This window comes from Somniosus microcephalus, chromosome 22, assembly GCF_052327205.1.
Source record: "Somniosus microcephalus isolate GS21.2 chromosome 22, FLI_Smic_1.0, whole genome shotgun sequence".
Taxonomy (NCBI): Eukaryota; Metazoa; Chordata; class Chondrichthyes; order Squaliformes; family Somniosidae; genus Somniosus; species Somniosus microcephalus.
Window position 1 is genome coordinate 64,594,327 of NC_141008.1, and position 18,018 is coordinate 64,612,344.

Consider the following 18,018-nt stretch of genomic DNA (forward strand, 5'->3'; position numbering starts at 1 on the left):
GCCTTACCCTATGTAATTTGCTGTCTTGTGATTTTGGAATCAGGACGTTACCCACTTCTTATTTGGAGGAGATACTCTGTACCCAAGTGCACCCTCCACTACACCCTTGAGTGGGTAGGCAAATTGCTCTATGGTCTTGGTTTATATTGTTATCGAACAGCTGCTTGCTGTGTAGGATTGGCTTGATTTGGCTTCATGTCTGACTTAAAAAAAAAAAAAAAAACTACCTTCCTGTGGGGCAGCATCTGACTTCTGCAGCTCCACCATTGGATGCTGTGGCTAAAATCAGAAGCTTGTCTTGTGGAGAAAATGAGAACACAAACTACCAGTACGTGGTTGAGTACCTAATAAGTGAGTGCATGGAGGCGTGATTTTGGCACAACCTCCAGTAAGCTGACTGAGGAAGGGAGCAGAGCTGAATGTACTCTTTGTCCAAGTCACAGCCCTATAATTGATTCAGGTATAAATGTGTTTTTTTAAACTGTTGTGTTACGCTATAACATTTCAGATCACATTTTTATTAAGCAAATAATTTGTTTGAAACCTTAACTTTGTCTAGGTAAAAGTAACAGCTTGGTTTTGATTTCAGCCATTTTACACAGTGGAAGAGTGAAGTTTTAAAAATAATGTAGAACCATAAAGTGCTCGTGGTTAAAAGTAGCAGCAGGTGGTGATGTCATAAAAGCTACTTATAACATGTATGTGTCTGTATTGATAGAGCTGAAAGATCTGGGAAAAAAGGGAAGACTAAACTAGAAAAGAAGCAATGAAAACAAAAGGAATCATTTTTTAAAAGCTTTTTGGATAGAAAATTTGGTCACAGTGACCAATCTTTGAGTTGACTTGAACTAGTTCAGCTTCTTGTGAAAGCAAAATGTACATCACTATATATATATTTTATTTTAATTCAAGTTAATACTTTGCAGTTGTTTGGGGAAAATGTTTTCAAAATTAATGGAGGAATGTGACTTCAGAACTTTGCTGAAGGTTTTCCAGTAGCTCTCTATTCTCAAGATTTTTAGCTGAACCGTTGGTATATTTATTATTCTATGTCTATGTGGTAAACCACTGTCATACCTGTCTGTGTCTGTATGTGTATTCCACTAGGTACAGGTCTGGACATGCCTCGGCTGACTCCTCCCACTATTCCAGGTATATAAGTGACTACCTCCCAGTCCCTTAGTATTCTGGACGGGTCGACCACTCGAGACAAGACCTTCATTCTTTAGTTAATAAAAGCCTGATTGTTACTCGCTCAACTTCAGTCTTTTGAGTAATTGATGGCGCATCAGTCTAAGATTTACTTCATGATTAATTAAATCAACCAAAGTATTGTTAACCGTGCTTGGAGCATGGCAGTGTAGCATTAATAGCCAAGATACCTACTACTATCTCCACCACCCGCCCGCCCGCCCCCCCCCCCCCCCCCCCCCCAACCCCTCCGTGATCAGGCGTATAATCAGTGCTATGTGCAAATGTTTTTATATTGAAACATATGATATCGATATATAAAAAATCTTGCACATGGTGTGCACGTCCTGTCTACAACCTCGCTGCCGACCACAAATTCCGGGCCCATATTTTTATCCAGTGTCGTGACTGTAGATGATGGCAGATCGAGCATATGTTGTGTGCACAATTTCCCAGAATGCAGTAGTAGCATTTAAGAAACCCAAATAAAACGTTTTTCTCTATCTCCAACAAATTTTATTTGGATGTTTCTTCAACATTATTTGAAGAAAAGCTAGAGGACAAATTTCAAAAACTTTATATAGGTATTTAAGTTTTTAAAAAAAAAAATCAAATAATGGCCAGATTCATGGGTTCAGTCCCCAGAGCCCAGTAAAATGTTATTTAATAAAACTGTTATTTTACTTGTTCAGTCATTGTAAATCAACTGCTCTGACGCTATGCTTTACATGGTATGAACACCCATTATTGTTATAAAGCAGCCTACCCTCTGACTTGTCAGGAGCACTGGGAGATGTGTTAATACAAAATGAAAATGATTGCCTTAGGCAATGTTTAAGTAGAGAATGCATGGTCAAAGGTTAGGAAATATTCATTCTTGGCATGTATGAATATTTAGAAATATTTCTTATCTATTGATCCTCAGACAGCACTGAGAGTTTTTCAAATTAAATGGATGTGCAGCAGTGGGTGTCTTACGATGTTCGCCCTTTCATTTTACAGTCCAGTGCGAATTTTCTGAAAAGACCCGTGTCAGGAAATCTTCATTTTTTTTAATGGTTAGACTGCTGACAGTTTTGGGAAATTCCAGACTCTCAACTGGTTATCTTTCTGTTCACACACATATGACACTAAAGCGATCAAATTACGTTTGAGCTGCAAACTGAGTTGTCAGGAAGAGCTTTATTATTGTCGTATTAAACTTAAAACAACTAAAATAATTCTCAAACATTTCTGCTTCTGCAATTCTTGCCTTACCCATACTTATGCCTACTGCTTTATTATTTTAACTTTTATTATTTTTTCCTAATATAGCCTTATAGCTTATTTTTAAAAGTTCATGTCACTTACCCTTTTTATGCATACTAGGTATCAGCACCCACTTTGCAGATGGGGACCAACTTTGGATTAAAAAACTTAACTGGCCTTTGGAGCAAGTTTTCAACCAGGCGTTAAAATTTTACAATCAAGTAGCTCTGCTGTAAAGATTGACGCAGAACCATAGGAAATGTTTTCTTCTCAAGGATGCTGAAAGGATTAAAATTGCTATATTAACAAAGGGCAGGATAGTGCAGAGAAAAATCTAAGTACAATTAGCGTGTAATGTAGATTTCATAACCCCCGTGGAAGGAATGTGGCAAATGAATTGTAGCATGTTTTTATTTCTATTTTCAAGCCAAAAATCCGATCACAAGCAGAAAGTGTCCATAATTGGCTTTGCTCTAGTATCATCCTGTTAACCTTGGATTGAGCACATTTCATTACAATCATTAAGACAAATTAATTTTTTTCTAAACTGACTGCTTCTGTGATTGTTGTGGACACCAATCAAAGCTTCCTTGAAATGAGTAATGTAAACACATGACTCTTGCATGTTAAACTAGTTTTGCTGAAAAATATAAGACATAGCTTGTGGCCCAGAAATTCGGGTCGGGGGCTTCCCGCAGGTGTAAGCCCCCGACCTGCACTTAGCCGGCCGTTGAGCTGTAGGGCCCCGTGGAATTCCGCTCCGGGGCCTGGCCCAGATGCCGGCGCGCTGTGCTTGCGTGTCCCAGGGACGTAGTTAGTACGATGCGTCCCCTGGGATCACGTGAGCCATGGGCAGCCAATCGGAGGAGGGAAAAGCCCATTCATAAGATTGACAGGAAGACCTGTCAAAACTTGAATGCTACGGCCCCAAAATAGCAGTAAACCTTCAAATAATTTTTTTTTTTTTTTTTAAATCACATTTTTTAAATAAACTATAAATTACATTAACTATTTTAAACAATAATTTAAATTTTTGAAAACATCTATCTGTATATATAAATCGGTCGATCTGTTTGTCTTTCTGTCTGTCATCGCCTGTGCGTCTGGCGGGCTATGCGCTCGAAAGTTACAGGGCGTACCTACGCGCGCGTTACCTCCAAAGAAAGCTTACGCTTCCGAGACGGTTTTAAGCGTATTTACGTTTCGGCTGGGCTAAAATCGCGCCCGCGGTATCCCAAAAACCTTCAACATTCCGCTCATTAGCATCTCATTATCCGCTCATTAGCGACAGAGTGACCTCGAGGTCGACCAATCGTACGGAGGCTTGCTGCCGCGTGCGGCCGGGCCCTCCTACGGCCGAGTGACGGGACGATTGACCAATCCTACGCTTTGGTGACCTGACGGTCGACCAATCGGTGCGTGTGTGGGTGGGCCTTATCGTTCTGAACCGAGGAGAGTCGCCGCCATCTTGCTTCCATTCTTTTTCCTGCTTTCTGCGTCTTTCTTTTCAAATATACATTTCCAGCAAAATAAAATTCAATTTATTAAATTCTTTTAAAATAAATCACTCATTTGTAAATATTTTATCTAACCTGAACATTCTTTTTCCTACCTTTGCCCGTTTTTTTCTTAGGCCTGACAGCCTGGGCCTTTCTTGCCCAGCCAGGCCCAAGCTAGGTAACTGGGCTGCTGCTAAGCTCCTCACCCCCCGCCCCCGCCGTGTCACGTTACCCAGGGCAACGGCGTCAGCCACGAGGGTCAGGGTGCGCGCGCAGCAGGAGCAGGTGAGACGCGGCGTCTCTGTTCCGCGCTCGGCCGGGGGGGGGGGCGGGGCTCGGCCGCCGGCCGTCTCTCAGAGCCGCAATCATGCCCTCGAAAAAGCCTCGGCACCGCCGGGCACTTCAGCTAGTAATTTTATATTCTAACTGGGCTAAAAATAAACTTACCTTGCTTTAAAGTATTTAAAAATAATAAACCTGTGGAAAAAATGTTTTAATTTTAATTAATTGACCACTTACCTTGTAAAAAACAGGCCTTACGCCTGCTTTTTACATTTCTAAATCCTGCAGGCTTACGATCCCGGGAAAACCTGCAAATAAAACCTAAGTTCAAAGCGCACGCGCAGCCTCTCCGCACACGTTCAAACTCTGAACCCCTTCGTTCAGAGGATCGGAAGTGCCGGTTTCCCGCACATGCGCAGTGCATGCAGAAAACCGGCACTTCCATTCGGCCTACAGGTGAGTACCCCGTGCATACTCACCTGTGGAGACCCGAATTTCTGGGCCATAGTATACAGACCTCTCAGGCGAGAAACTGCAAAAGATGCATGCTCAGGTAAGTTCTCCCAGTCCTGCATAACTAAAATAAAGTACAAGATCCTTAAATATTACAGGAGTTCAATTTAAATATTTTTAGATTGAAATGTTTTGTAGGAGTTAACTGTCACTCAAAGGTACGTGTTGATTTTTGCTTTTGAATAACTAGTAATACCAATCCACATCAAAGGGATCCATTGTTGTTTGAGTGCAACTGATGAACAAAACTCTCTGTACATCTGGGAAAGCTGTGTTTTCAATTACAATACCAGGATTCTTTGCCGGATTACTGTGATATCCTTTGAGTTACAACCCTTGCATCAGAATTTACAATTCATGCCAAATTATTGCACATGACCAGACAATAGATTTGATGGTTATGTGCCAGAAACATCAACATGCTGTTGATAATGCTGAAGTGAAAACGATCTTGCTTGCAATTCACACATGCTGACTTCTGTGATTTTGGATTCCACTGTCACTACAAGTGTTGATACCTAAATCTACTTGTTCTAATTAACAACTCTGAGAATCTTTGGAAATTATCATTAAATATTAAAGAGCGATATTCAGAAAAACAGTATCTTGAAGGAGGGGTTGAGTGAAATTCTTGTCCTACCTCATTTATCTTATAGGTCGCCTCAACAGCAAGCATGGCCTCAAAGGCAATGCAGCAGCAGTATTATACTATTTACAAGTTGGGATGTGGCTTGAAAAGCAATTTAGGTTGGACTATTATAAGTATGGGGGGGGGGGGGAAACCTTATATACTTTATTTGAATTCAAGTCTCTTTCAATCTAAATAAAGTAGGAGATAATAACATTTTGTCTACCAGCTTTGAAATGGCATCAGCAGGAGTTAAACTTGCATACAGGGTACAGTCCGTTAACTATATCTATTATTAAAAGCCTTGTATCTAGCATTGGTCTATCACACTGAAAAGTTTTGCATATTCGGTTACACCGTAAAAGTTTATGCAACACTTGAACCTAATTGGTAAAAATAGCATATTTAGACAAAAGCAACAAACCACAACTGAATAAGTAGATTAGTAATGAACAAGGAGCAAGCTGTGTATAAAAAGTATATACGAAACACAGCAAACAGCTACTAATGAAACAATCGGCAAGAAGGGGAAGCCAATGAAAGCACTCCCAAGTAATTTTTGAAAATCTTTTCAGCCATCACATAGTACTAAAAATATTTGTTACATCACCAGCATATATAAACTTTAAAAATACACCAAAAAAATCTTTAGGCTTACTCGTAAAATTATTCGCGGTCTCTTGGAAATCTATCCAATAAGTTTTGTCGTCAGAGGCCTATCTTGTCTTCAGGGCTTTGAACTTGAGTTTTGAGTCTTCCTAAACCTTGCTTTGCTGAGCTTGTGTGGAAGGCCAAGCATCGGTTTTGTAGTAGGAAAATAGAAGTGCCTTTGCTCACGCTCTGACACGTGCATAGCTTCAGGCCTCTGGGTGTGTGCATCCTCAATGCCTTCTGAAATACCAGCCCTTCAGCTGGTTATTAAAAATGGTCAGCTTATTTGCCAGAGACCTATGGCTCTGCTCTTGGTCAGCATCTGTGAACAATGCCATGGGGTCCCTTAGCATACTGATAATTTTTCATTAAGTGACTTAAAATTTCTATGTCCCTGCTTTTGACAGCTGTGGCTCAGTTGGCGGCACACTCGCCTCTGAGCCAGTAGATTGTGGGTTCAAGTCCCATTCCTGAGACTTGAGCACATAATCTAGACTGACACTCCCAGTGCAGTACTGAGGAAATGCTACACTATTGAAGGTGCTGTCTTTCCGATGTCTGCCCTCAGGTGCATATAAAAGATCCCATGACACTATTTCGAAGAAGAGCAGGGGAGTAGTCCCCGGTGCCCTGGCCAATATTCACCCCGTGTGTTTCCTACATTACAACAGTTCAAAAGTACTTAATTGGCTGTAAAGCACTTTGGGACATCCTGAGATCATGAAAGGCACAAATAATGCAAGTTTTTTTCTTTTTTTACTGTATACTAATACTGCAAGAATATAAAATTACATCAGTTCTGGTGTGTGACCTTAGTACTTAGTACCAATGACTGAACAGTCTGCTCACTTCCAGTCCTTCCCAAACTGCCAGTTTTTAAATCTATATTTGGAATCCTGATGTGTTTGAGGTAGAAAGTCAGACTTAATACTGAGTCTTGCCCAACCCCATGCCCATCTCTCCAAAGCTCCCTGTTGGAATCACTTCAGTACAGCTTCCATCCTTCTCACAGCACCAAGCCTTCGCTGGAAAAAGTCAGAGATGAAATCCTTTGTGACTTTGAATGGAGTGCTTTATCACCTTTTGTACTCCTCAATCTCTCAGCATACAGTTGACCACGCTGTCCTCGTCCATCACCACTTCTATTGTTCAGCTTCGTGAATCCCCTCCTACTTGTGCAGCATATTTCCAGAAATGGCTTCTCTTTCCATCCTGCAGACACCTCCATTGTCCCCAAGGTCTCGACTTCTTCCTCTTCATCGACATGCTGCCTCTTTATGACATCATCTGCAGATGATGGTCTGCTTCATTATGTATGTTGACTCCGAACTCTCTTTCTCCATCACTTCCCCTCAAACCCACAATTACCTCTGTTTGGTCAAACAAGCAGACATCAAGTCATGGATGAGTCATCGGGAAGACTGAAACTATTATTGGCTGTTCCATAAACTCTATCCTTCTCCCTGGCTACTTGCTCAGGCTCAACCAGTCCATTTGAAACCTTGCATTCTGTTCAATAACAACTTCCATTTATATCACACCTTTAACATAGAAAACATCTCACGGTGTCATCACAATGTCATGAGGAAAGAATGGACATTGAGCCAAAGATTAGGAGGGATGATCAAAAGTTTGGTCAAAGAGGTGGGTTTGGGAGGAGAGGGGTCATTGTTAGGTATGGGAGAGTTGAGGCTGAGGACAGATTTAAACAAAACAAGGTTAGGATATTGGGGCTGAATTTGCGGTTGGAGGCTTCCGGCGGGTGGATGCCTCCGACCAGTAAAAAATCTACAAACTTACCTGATAGTCCAGGAGGTTCAGACACTTGCGCTCCTGGGCCTCTACACATAGGCCTGAGTAGAGGCTCACGTATCCCAGGGGCGCATGCGGTTTGCAAGCGTCCCTAGGATCTTGTGGGCCGGCCCAACCAATCAAAGAAGGGGGAACCCCATTCATACTTATGGAGGTTCTGTTTGAACAGAACTGCCATAAGTATGAATGGGGATAACATTAAAAATATTTTTTTTTTACATATTTATCATTAATTAAAATACAATATAATTAAACATTTAAAACAAAAGTTTATTTTTTGGAAAAATAAATTTACGTATTTTAAATGGTCTAAAAATAAACTTACCTTATTGTACATGTGTTTTAATGTTTAAATGAAAACATTTTATTTTTATGTTTTTTAAAACTCTACCAGGCGTAAGAATTTCACTGGCATTCACTGGGCAGAAGTTGGGCAAATAGCGCAACTCTCCGCCCGCGGAGGCCCTTCTGGGGATGAGTGCAATCTGTCAAGAAGATTATTGACAGATTGCAAGTTCCAGGTTTTAGCGCATGTGCAAATTATGGCCCTTTGTCTTTGGCCCTAATTATTGGCCCGGATTTTGCAGTCAGTGGCGAGTTCATTATGCTTACACTTGACCACAGACTTTCTATGGGCTTTTACACTGAAACTTGCAGTAATTAGAAATCCATTTCAGCGCGGCGCCCTCTACAGGGAATCTGGGACCTTTGTGAACAGCCAAGTGACTGGTTAAGGAGCTACACAATCAGATTGAAGAATAAGTACAGAAAGCGAAATAGAGATGGAAAGAAACACGAGAATAAGAGAGATGAGAGACGGAAAGAAAAAAAAAATCTCCAGCAATAGTTTAAATCTGAAGGAATGAGACTCCACACTTGTAAAAGTTAATTTTCAGTGTCCAGAGAGGTTGTTTAGCAGTAATTGAGACTTGGCACGCTGTTAAAAATCCACTTGCACGAAAATGGACAAGCCCTAACTTTAGTGGGTATCAATGGACAAGTGGCAAGTTTAGTGGGTATCCAGTGGGTAAGTACAGCAACTTCACGCCCTTCATGTGTTTCAATGTCGAGTCTCTGGGCGAGATACTGGTATAGCGAAGCTTCTGGAGGAGCAGGGCAACTTGGACAGCAACGTCCTGATTTCCATGTTTAACTGCAGATGTGCGATCGCCGGAAATTGCTGTCCGATTTACCCTTTACTAACGATGGGCATTTTTTTTTCTAAGTTCAAAGATCTGTTCAATTTTGGTAAACTACTATAAACATTTCTTACAGAAATGGCAGGATATTATCAAAGAAGTCAAATTTCTACAGAAGTTAAGACATCCAAATAGTATTGAATACAAAGGTTGCTATCTACGGGAACATACAGCATGGGTAAGAAATTTAATTTGTTTACTAATAATGAGAACTGACTGCATGCCACTATGCATATTGTTAATGAAGTATTTAAGAGCCCCTTAGTAATTTTATCCAGAATGATGTTTCCGTCCTCAAGTCTTGGAGCCATGAAAAACAAATCTTCCCGTTTAAGCAGGCTTCGAAATCTGAAAGCTGCAATTATGATACTTGTCCTATTTGTTCAGAAGGGAGAACTTGGTTTTCAAATGGTTAACAATACAATAAAAACTCTTTATGCACGTATCTCCTTAGCCTATTTGTTTTATAATGCTGACTTCTAACAGTGATCACAATGAAACTCCTTTGTTTGTAAATTACATACCCATCTGATGAGTCTTAAACATGGGGTTTTCAATGGTTGGAAATAAAGATGCACTTGTAGGAATTGGTAAATTCCTGACGAAAATACTGAGAGCAAGTCAATCAGCTAACCAAAACGATGTTTAATGCAAACTGGTGGAAGCAACAAACAAAAACGCAGGAGAACAAATCAACAGGTGCTTGCTTAATGTTGGCTCCACGAGGACTGAGAAGGGGAGGCCCCTCAGTCCGACGTCATGACGTCATCACGTTTCCCGCCGTTGGGAACGTTATGTGACCCACGTGATGACGTCATCGCGTTCGGTCTTAACCCTTTAGAGACCGCGCTATTTACATACAACGAAAGAATACAGATTTAAAGGCAATTATATACATTCGTATAAGAGTTCCTTGGTGGCTCTGCCACACACTTCCATTTTATCAAACATGTATCGAGTGTACACTCTTTGCCGTATAATTATAGCTGCGGTGGCCCCATTCTCTTTCTAATATGAGACCAGTAGATATGCAAAGATTATGCTTGTGTTTAGTTTTATCAGCTGTTTTCCTCTTTTGCAGCTGGTCATGGAGTACTGTTTAGGGTCAGCTTCAGATCTTCTAGAAGGTAAAAATTTTCCGTTCTCTGCTTGTAAGTTGATCCATTCAAATACAGATAACAAAGTATTCTGTGTAATATTTGCTATTATTCAAGAAATGAATACATTAATCTACTCATTTTTTCAAATGCTACAAATCTAAACAGCACAGCAAAGGCTGCTACCATTCATTAGTCACTAGGTACTCATTAATGGTGTCTCAAATGAATTTTTCTTAAACTGCATATTTATGGAAATACCAAGTTAACAAGAATGTCCAAATATCTAGTATTTACAAACTGAATTCAGTATGGTCCAGTATTGTCTGAGCATTAGATTAAGTTACACAAGGAGACCCATTTTGTAATAATAGCAGAAAATGCTGGAAAAACTCAGCAGGCCAGGCAACATCCGTGGAGAGAGAAATAGAGTCAACGTTTCAGGTCGGAACCCTTTCTCTTCACGGATGTTGCCTGGCCTGCTGAGTTTTTCCAGCATTTTCTGTTATTTCGGATTTCCAGCATCTGCAGTATTTTACTATCAGACCCATTTTGTATGTTGGTTGAAGTATTTTGTAACTTTTTCCAGTTTCATTCTTCTTCTCCCCTCCTTTCCTAAACATGCTGACTTTTATTAGGGTCACCGTTCCAAGGTCATAGACGCCCCTCTAGTTACTCAACCAAATGATGATTCTACCCATTCAAACCTCAACTTTTCAAGCTCCGCTTTTCTGCTTGATATTGTAACAGCAATGCTAATGCATCAAACATAAATGGGGTTCTAATAATGCCAATAAGAAAACTGAAACTTGAATGTTAATAAGCTATTCAACCATTGGGTGTGGCATCACAGCTGGGGTGTTCACCCATTGCCCACACAACTTTTCAGCAGGAGTTACTGGGGCCATGGCCCTGGCTGAGATGAGCTAACTTGGCAAACGCAAAGCATTGAAGTTGGGACCTTCCTAACCAGTGTTGTTCATGGCTACATCACCAAGCTTACCATATTTTATTTAGTTCAAATGTAACTTTGATTTAAAAAAAAAAAAATACAAAATGTTTTCTAACAAATTCTTTAAGCCTTTAATTCAACTAAGATGATGGTTGTACAGAGAAAATTTGGTCACCCCACCCCACCCCACCCAATTACTTGATTTTTTTTGTATTTTTCCACCTGTCTCATCAATTCCCCTCACTCACTACCTCTATCCTTCTCCAGGAAAAAAAAGGCAACTTGTATGCAGGTCGCGCTGTTTTCATAGTTAACAAAACAAAGGTGAAAAAATGGATCAGTATATGTCTTGCTCTAATACGCTGTGCATTTTCTTAATGCTGTGGTGCAAACATACACATTCAAACAGTTCAGTTTCTTACCTTTCCATGACCATTGATAATCATGTTTAGATAAATTGAAATCTTTATTATCCTGGCATTCTCCTGAACATAGCAGATTTTTAGGTGCTGGTGCTCTATCACTTCTTCTGACATCTCTCTCTCTCTCAGACATGCCTGACTATAATAAAGTCAGTTTATCTTTCCTTTCAGGCACAGGTAAAGAAAAACGAGCGTTTATTGAAGTTTTAGATTGCTCCAGAACACTTGGCAGAGGATTGTCCTTGGACATGTACAGTGGAGATTTATTTTAAAATAAAAATAACCTTGCTCAAGATTTCATTTTGGAAAAAAATGTTTTTGTGAATTGTTTTTCATCATTTCTTTTAACAATGACGTACCAGTTATGGTTTACAACCTTAAATATTCTTCTAACTTCTAATAGCACATTTATTAGATTTTTTTTTGTTTCAGTTCATAAGAAGCCACTTCAGGAAATTGAGATAGCAGCCATTACCCATGGTGCTCTGCAGGGATTAGCCTATTTGCATTCCCACAACATGATTCACAGGTAAGCCTATTCAGTTGAACACTGCATCAGATGAAAATATTTTAATAAACAGCATTTGGGCTGACATTTCAATACCATTTCTGCATCAGTGTGCCAGCTGCATGCCATACTATACCGATACTGATCTGAGATCTATACCAATGATATGGTCGATTTACAGATTGAGCAAGAAAAAAAGATTGGAGCTTGTAAATCGAGTTTTGCGGATTACATCGAAGAAGCAAACTCTTTCTGTGTACTGATATACATTTTTTTGGTGCCTCACAATTAGGTTCATACTTTTTCCTTAGTGAACTTTAACCGCTCAAGGATTACAATGGCAATTTTACACTAAAGTAACAATTAGCGATATTGAATTTATTCTGAGAGTGCTGTGACTTGATTAATGTTCTTCTGTTCCTCCAATTCCACTTTATAATATGGATCATTAGCAAGTGACAGAAAATCATTTTGTAGATGCAGGAAAGAAAAAGATGTGAAAAGTGGAAGTCGTAGAGTGCACAATGAAACTGTATATACTGAGTGAAAGTTATCAGTAGTAAATCCCAGTTTATTTACCCTTGATTCTCTAGTAGGTATTTACCATTATGGGTTGTAGGTTACCATAGAAGTACGTACAGCATGTAGAAATTGCTCTTTTCTGACATTTACACAGGAGATAGTTTCTAGTGTGAGATTCCATTTGACATGAATAGGATGATGTGAACTAAATGCATTCAAAATTTTTACTTTTTTTTTTGCTTGGACTCAGTTACTAAGAGTATTAAATTACCCAGAATTTTGCATGCAATTTTTCCTTTCATACAGACTGATTCTTCAGAGTTGCACTTGGTTTCAAATTCAGAATGCAATGGTGTAAATTTGTACTCTGTTCGACAAAACTCTTGTGTCTAGACTGGATTTTTTTTTGTTTATAAACTTAGACAACTAAAAGTAATGCATTTGGTAAGCAAGAAGTTGGTCGTGTTCTGGTGGTGTCGACTGAGGAGACCCCTTGAAATACTTCTGTTTCATAACACTTGCTTATATGTAATCACTAACACTTGTTTATGTGTAATCATATACCAAAAATAACTGATTTGAAAACAAGTTAAATACACTGACACAAATGCTAGGAAGCACCCATTCTCAGAGGTAGTCTGCTTTTCCATTGCACTTAATAAAAGAAAGACTTGCATTTCTATAGCGCCTTTCACGACCTCAGGACGTACTAAACGCTTTACAGCCAATGAAGTACTTTTGAACTGTAGTCACTTGTAATTCTAGAAACTCAACAGCCAATTTGTGCTCACCAGGCTCCCACAAATATGATAATGACCTAATAATCTGTTGTTAGGCATTGGTTGAGGCAGGACACCGTGAAGAACTTCCCTGCTCTTCTTCGAATTAGTGGCATGGAATTTTTTTACATCCACTGGAGAGGACCTACGGGGCCTCGGTTTAACGCCTCATCCAAAAGACTGCACATCTGGCAGTGCAGCACTCTCTCAGTACTACAATGAAGTGTTATCTTGGATTATGTGCTCAAGTCCTGGAGTTGGACTTGAACCCACAGCCTCCTGACTCATAGGTGAGAGATCTACCACTGAGAACATAACATAAGAACATAAGAAATAGGAGCAGGAGTTGGCCATTTGGCCCTTCGAACCTGCTCTGCCATTCAGTAATATCATGGCTGATCTTCTACCTCATCTGCACTTTACTGCACTATCCCTTGATTCCCTTAATATTCAAAAATCTATCGATCTCTGTCTTGAATATACTCAACCACTGAGCCTCCACAGCCCTCTGGGGTAGAGAATTCCAAAGATTCACCACCCTCTGAATGAAGAAATTTCTCCTTATCTCAGTCCTAAATGACCGATCCCTTATTCTGAGACTGTGACCCCTGGATCTAGACCCCCCAGCCAGGGGAAACATCCTCCCTGCATCTACCCTGTCAGGTCCTGTAAGAATTTTGTATGTTTCAATGAGATCACCTCTCATTCTTTTAAACTCTAGAGAATATAGGCCTAGTCTACTCAATCTCTCCTCATTGGACAATCCCTCCATCCCAGGAACCAGTTTGGTGAACCTTCGTTGCACTTCCTCTATGGCAAGTATATCCTTCCTTGGGTAAGGAGACCAAAGCTGTACACACTACTCCAGGTGTGGTCTCACCAGGGCCCTATATAATTGCAGTAAGACGTTGTTACTCTTATACTCAAATCCTCTTATACAGTAATAAAGGCCAACATACCATTTGTTTTCCTAATTGCTTGCTGTACCTGCATGTTAACTTCCAGTGATTCATGTACAAGGACACCCAGGTTCCTCTGAACACCAACATTTCCCAATCACTCACCATTTAAAAAATACTCTGCTTTTCTATTTTTCCTGCCAAAGTGGATAACTTCACATTTCTCCATATTACATGCCATGTTATTGCCCATTCATTTAGTCTGTCTATATCCCCTTGAAGCCTCCTTGCATCCTCCTCACAACTTACATTCCCACCCAGCTTTGTATCATCAGCAAATTTGGATATATTGCATTTTGTCCCCTCGTCCAAATCATTGATGTAGATTGTGAATAGCTGAGGCCCAAGCACTGATCCTTGCGGTACCCCACTAGTTACAGCCTGCCAACCCGAAAATGACCCATTTATTCCTACTCTCGGTTTTCTGTCCGTTAACCAAATCCTCAATCCATGCTAGTATATTACCCCCAATCGCATAAGCCCTAATTTTGTTTAATAACCTCTTGTGTGGCACCTTATCGAATGCCTTCTGAAAATCCAAATACACCACATCCACTGGTTCTCCCTTATCTATTCTGCTACATGGCAATGGATTACTGACAAGATGTCATCGAGTATCTCTTGTATGTTTTCTAAATAATTACAAGTAAACATTAAGCACTATTGAACCTTCATAATAGTAGTTGATTGGGGAGTTTTCTCATATACTTTAAGGCCATCTGTTTTTAAAATTAGCTTGTGTAGAGCTATGATTTATCTGGCCATGAATCTGAAAATACTAATTTGGCATCTTAACTCAAAGTACTTTTAGTTTTTCAGCAAACTTGACTGGTGACTTGCCATCCTCAGTCTCAGATCATTTTATTATATTTTGTCAAAAAAAAGTTATCATTAGTTTTCTTCCCTCCCCTCTTGCAGTCGTTGACTTCTTGCAGTCTGCACAATTTCCCAAGTAGCTATTATTCATGTCTGACACTTGACAGTGTTGGCAGTTTGTTTGACCTGAGGAGGTGGCTATCACAGCTGAATTTGATCCTGCCTTCACACAACATCCACTCAAATGTATTTCCAACGGCAGTTGCTGGATTGTGATCGGGAGCCGGGTCTGCGGCTGATTTTTCCCGTCCTTAACCGAAGATGCTGAAGCCAATTGTAGTGCTCCCAGATCCTACCTAACTCAGCCTGGGCTATATCGCTGAACCATCAGGGAAACTGTTCTTATTTTTTAAATAGGTGTTCAGAGATGGTGTCTTGGCAACAATTCTTGTATACAGCACCGCAAAAGTGCTTTATAGGATCTTCCCTGGTTTACATTTTTTGCCTAATATATTCTTTGGCCATGTATCATTTTAATAAATTTGTTAAAGCCACAAATGTTAATGTTAAAATTGTATTCAATAAAGCTTGTATGTAATGATGGTTACGAACAATATTTGGAGTTGAGTACTGAATTTGATGACCGTTGGGTAATTGTATACTTGTTTTGTAACCAGAGACATAAAGGCAGGTAATATCCTCCTGACAGAGCCAGGCCAAGTAAAGCTAGCTGATTTTGGATCTGCTTCCATAGTATCTCCTGCCAATTCATTTGTGGGAACACCATATTGGTAAGAAACTTTTTTTTGAACCAAAAGTCATGCATTATCATTTGTCTTTAATGTCTTATTTATAGTCAAAAGCAGGAGCCAAATCATCAAAGGAAGTAATTTGGCTGTCGCTTGCATTTAGAAACATTGGAATTAAAACAAAAATGAAGCTTTTCGTGTGTGCCATTATTCTGAATGGAGGGCTACACAATTACATATGCAATAGCAAAAAAAAATTTCTTCTATCTGTTTAACAACCTGATATATGCTGCCATTGGGCTTCTCTTAATATAGAATGTGCAGTTTCATAAAGAATCCGGCCTTTTCCATTTTTTCCATATACGTAATGAGAATAGGAGTTGATTTAAGGTAAATGGATTTGAAACTGTTTAAAGACAGGATAGGAGGCAGTTGCCACTCATTTTTTCATCTCACCAGTCATCATGTTCTTTGTTAGTGAAAGTACATAAGATATAAAAACAAGATGGTTTCACTAACTGATAGCAGTGCCTCTAAACGCACAGATGTGGATTCCCATTTCGAGTCTGAACATAAATTGGGTGCAATATGTAGTTTTTTTTTAAAAGACTAAACACTTTTTAAGAATATTTAAACCTTCAAAGCCAAAGTTCTCCATAGTTTTTGTTTTCACTAATAAACATTGAGAAGATTGCACAGCTAGCACTATGTTTCAGTTATTAAATACACTAACTGGCGTTGTACTGAACAATGCAGTTCCAGGTTAGATTCATGGTCAGTCCTGACTTAAATGGCTCCAACTGAACCAACGGTAGGGATGTTACATTGGTTTCAGTACTCCGGGCTAGGTGAGGGGGCAAATCATCTAAACATTCCACTCCTGCTCATTATCTATCAACTTCTGTTGGAAAGTCCACATGGAGTTTGGATAGGTAACAATGCAAATTTGTTTAGGTGCTTGATTATGCTTGCCTTTGATACAGCATTGCCCTTCCCCAAAATGAAATAATTTTCTAGGCTTGCATATGAAGGATGGGCACTTGATTCAAGTACCAGAGGGCTGCTGCAGCCTGTGGAATTGTACTAACAAATCTGCATTGAGGAAAAGGTTGGACCAGAAACACTGAGGTGGCTTTTAAGTGAAATTGCCAGTGTAAATACTACAAAAATCACAAACAAAGTTGTTTGCAACAGGATTTTATTTTCTTAGAACCTGGAACTCTTACATTAGTTCTGCTGACCAAGGCCACAAGAAATTGAGAATGTGGGACTTAACCATTTATTAAACTGGAGTATGTTTGCCAAGTATCTGATTCTTCATGATTAATTGATATAATTGAATGTGAATGGCACAGAAATTAAGCAAGCCATTCTAATTTAAATTTAGCAAAGTTTGTGTTTTAATATCTCAAACTAAATCTCTTGATGAAGGGAGAACCTGGTTATTTTGAAGTTTTACTTTGTTTATTTCAGTTGGTTTAAACAAAACTATCTAGATAAATACTGTTTTAAGTGCTGGTATTTCAAATATGCTGCTGTCTGGTTGAAAATGGTTTCAGTACTTTCTGACACATCAGACGTAAATGGCAATCTCGTGTCTCCATTGTAATTTTTGGAGGTATGTTTCTATTGTTAGTACAGTAACAGCAGCCATCAATAAAATAAGTCATAGTTACAATGCAAATTTATCAAACTAAAACTACTATTTTACTGAAATAGGATGGCTCCTGAAGTAATTCTTGCCATGGATGAAGGACAGTATGATGGCAAAGTAGATGTTTGGTCCTTGGGAATTACATGCATTGAATTAGGTAAGGCATTGCAGTTACCTAAGAATGTAAAACAATTAAAATGGCTTGGGGAGTATGCTATAATCATATGTAATAAAGTACGATAAGATATGCTTGATAACTCTTACTTTCAATGCATTTAAAATGACTGCAATTATACTCTGAATGAAACCTTAAATAACACACTGAAAATTACCATTTCATTGTTATCAGTTCTGAAATCTGATTACTGCTACTTTGCCCACAGCGGAGCGAAAGCCCCCTTTGTTTAATATGAATGCAATGAGTGCCTTATACCATATAGCGCAGAATGAGTCACCTGCTCTTCAGTCTAATGAATGGTGAGTACACATTTGAAGTCTTGAGATTTGTATAGAAACAGATGTTTCTAAATTATAAAC

The 18,018-nt window shown here is 39.4% G+C and overlaps 1 protein-coding gene across 3 annotated transcripts in view; it reads left to right on the forward strand.

Annotated features, from left to right (window-relative positions):
* taok1a (TAO kinase 1a) overlaps positions 1-18,018 on the forward strand; it is a 192,885-nt gene that overhangs the window by 110,483 nt on the left and 64,384 nt on the right. For 2 of the 3 annotated variants that reach the window (XM_085964957.1, XM_085964956.1), the window contains 6 exons: positions 9,100-9,201; positions 10,105-10,174; positions 11,927-12,023; positions 15,756-15,869; positions 17,547-17,638; positions 17,865-17,958. In XM_085964957.1, the coding sequence (XP_085821083.1) occupies positions 9,100-9,201; positions 10,105-10,174; positions 11,927-12,023; positions 15,756-15,869; positions 17,547-17,638; positions 17,865-17,958 (569 nt within the window). The remainder of the gene's footprint in view (positions 1-9,099; positions 9,202-10,104; positions 10,175-11,926; positions 12,024-15,755; positions 15,870-17,546; positions 17,639-17,864; positions 17,959-18,018) is intronic. The other variant, XM_085964958.1, reaches the window with a different exon arrangement.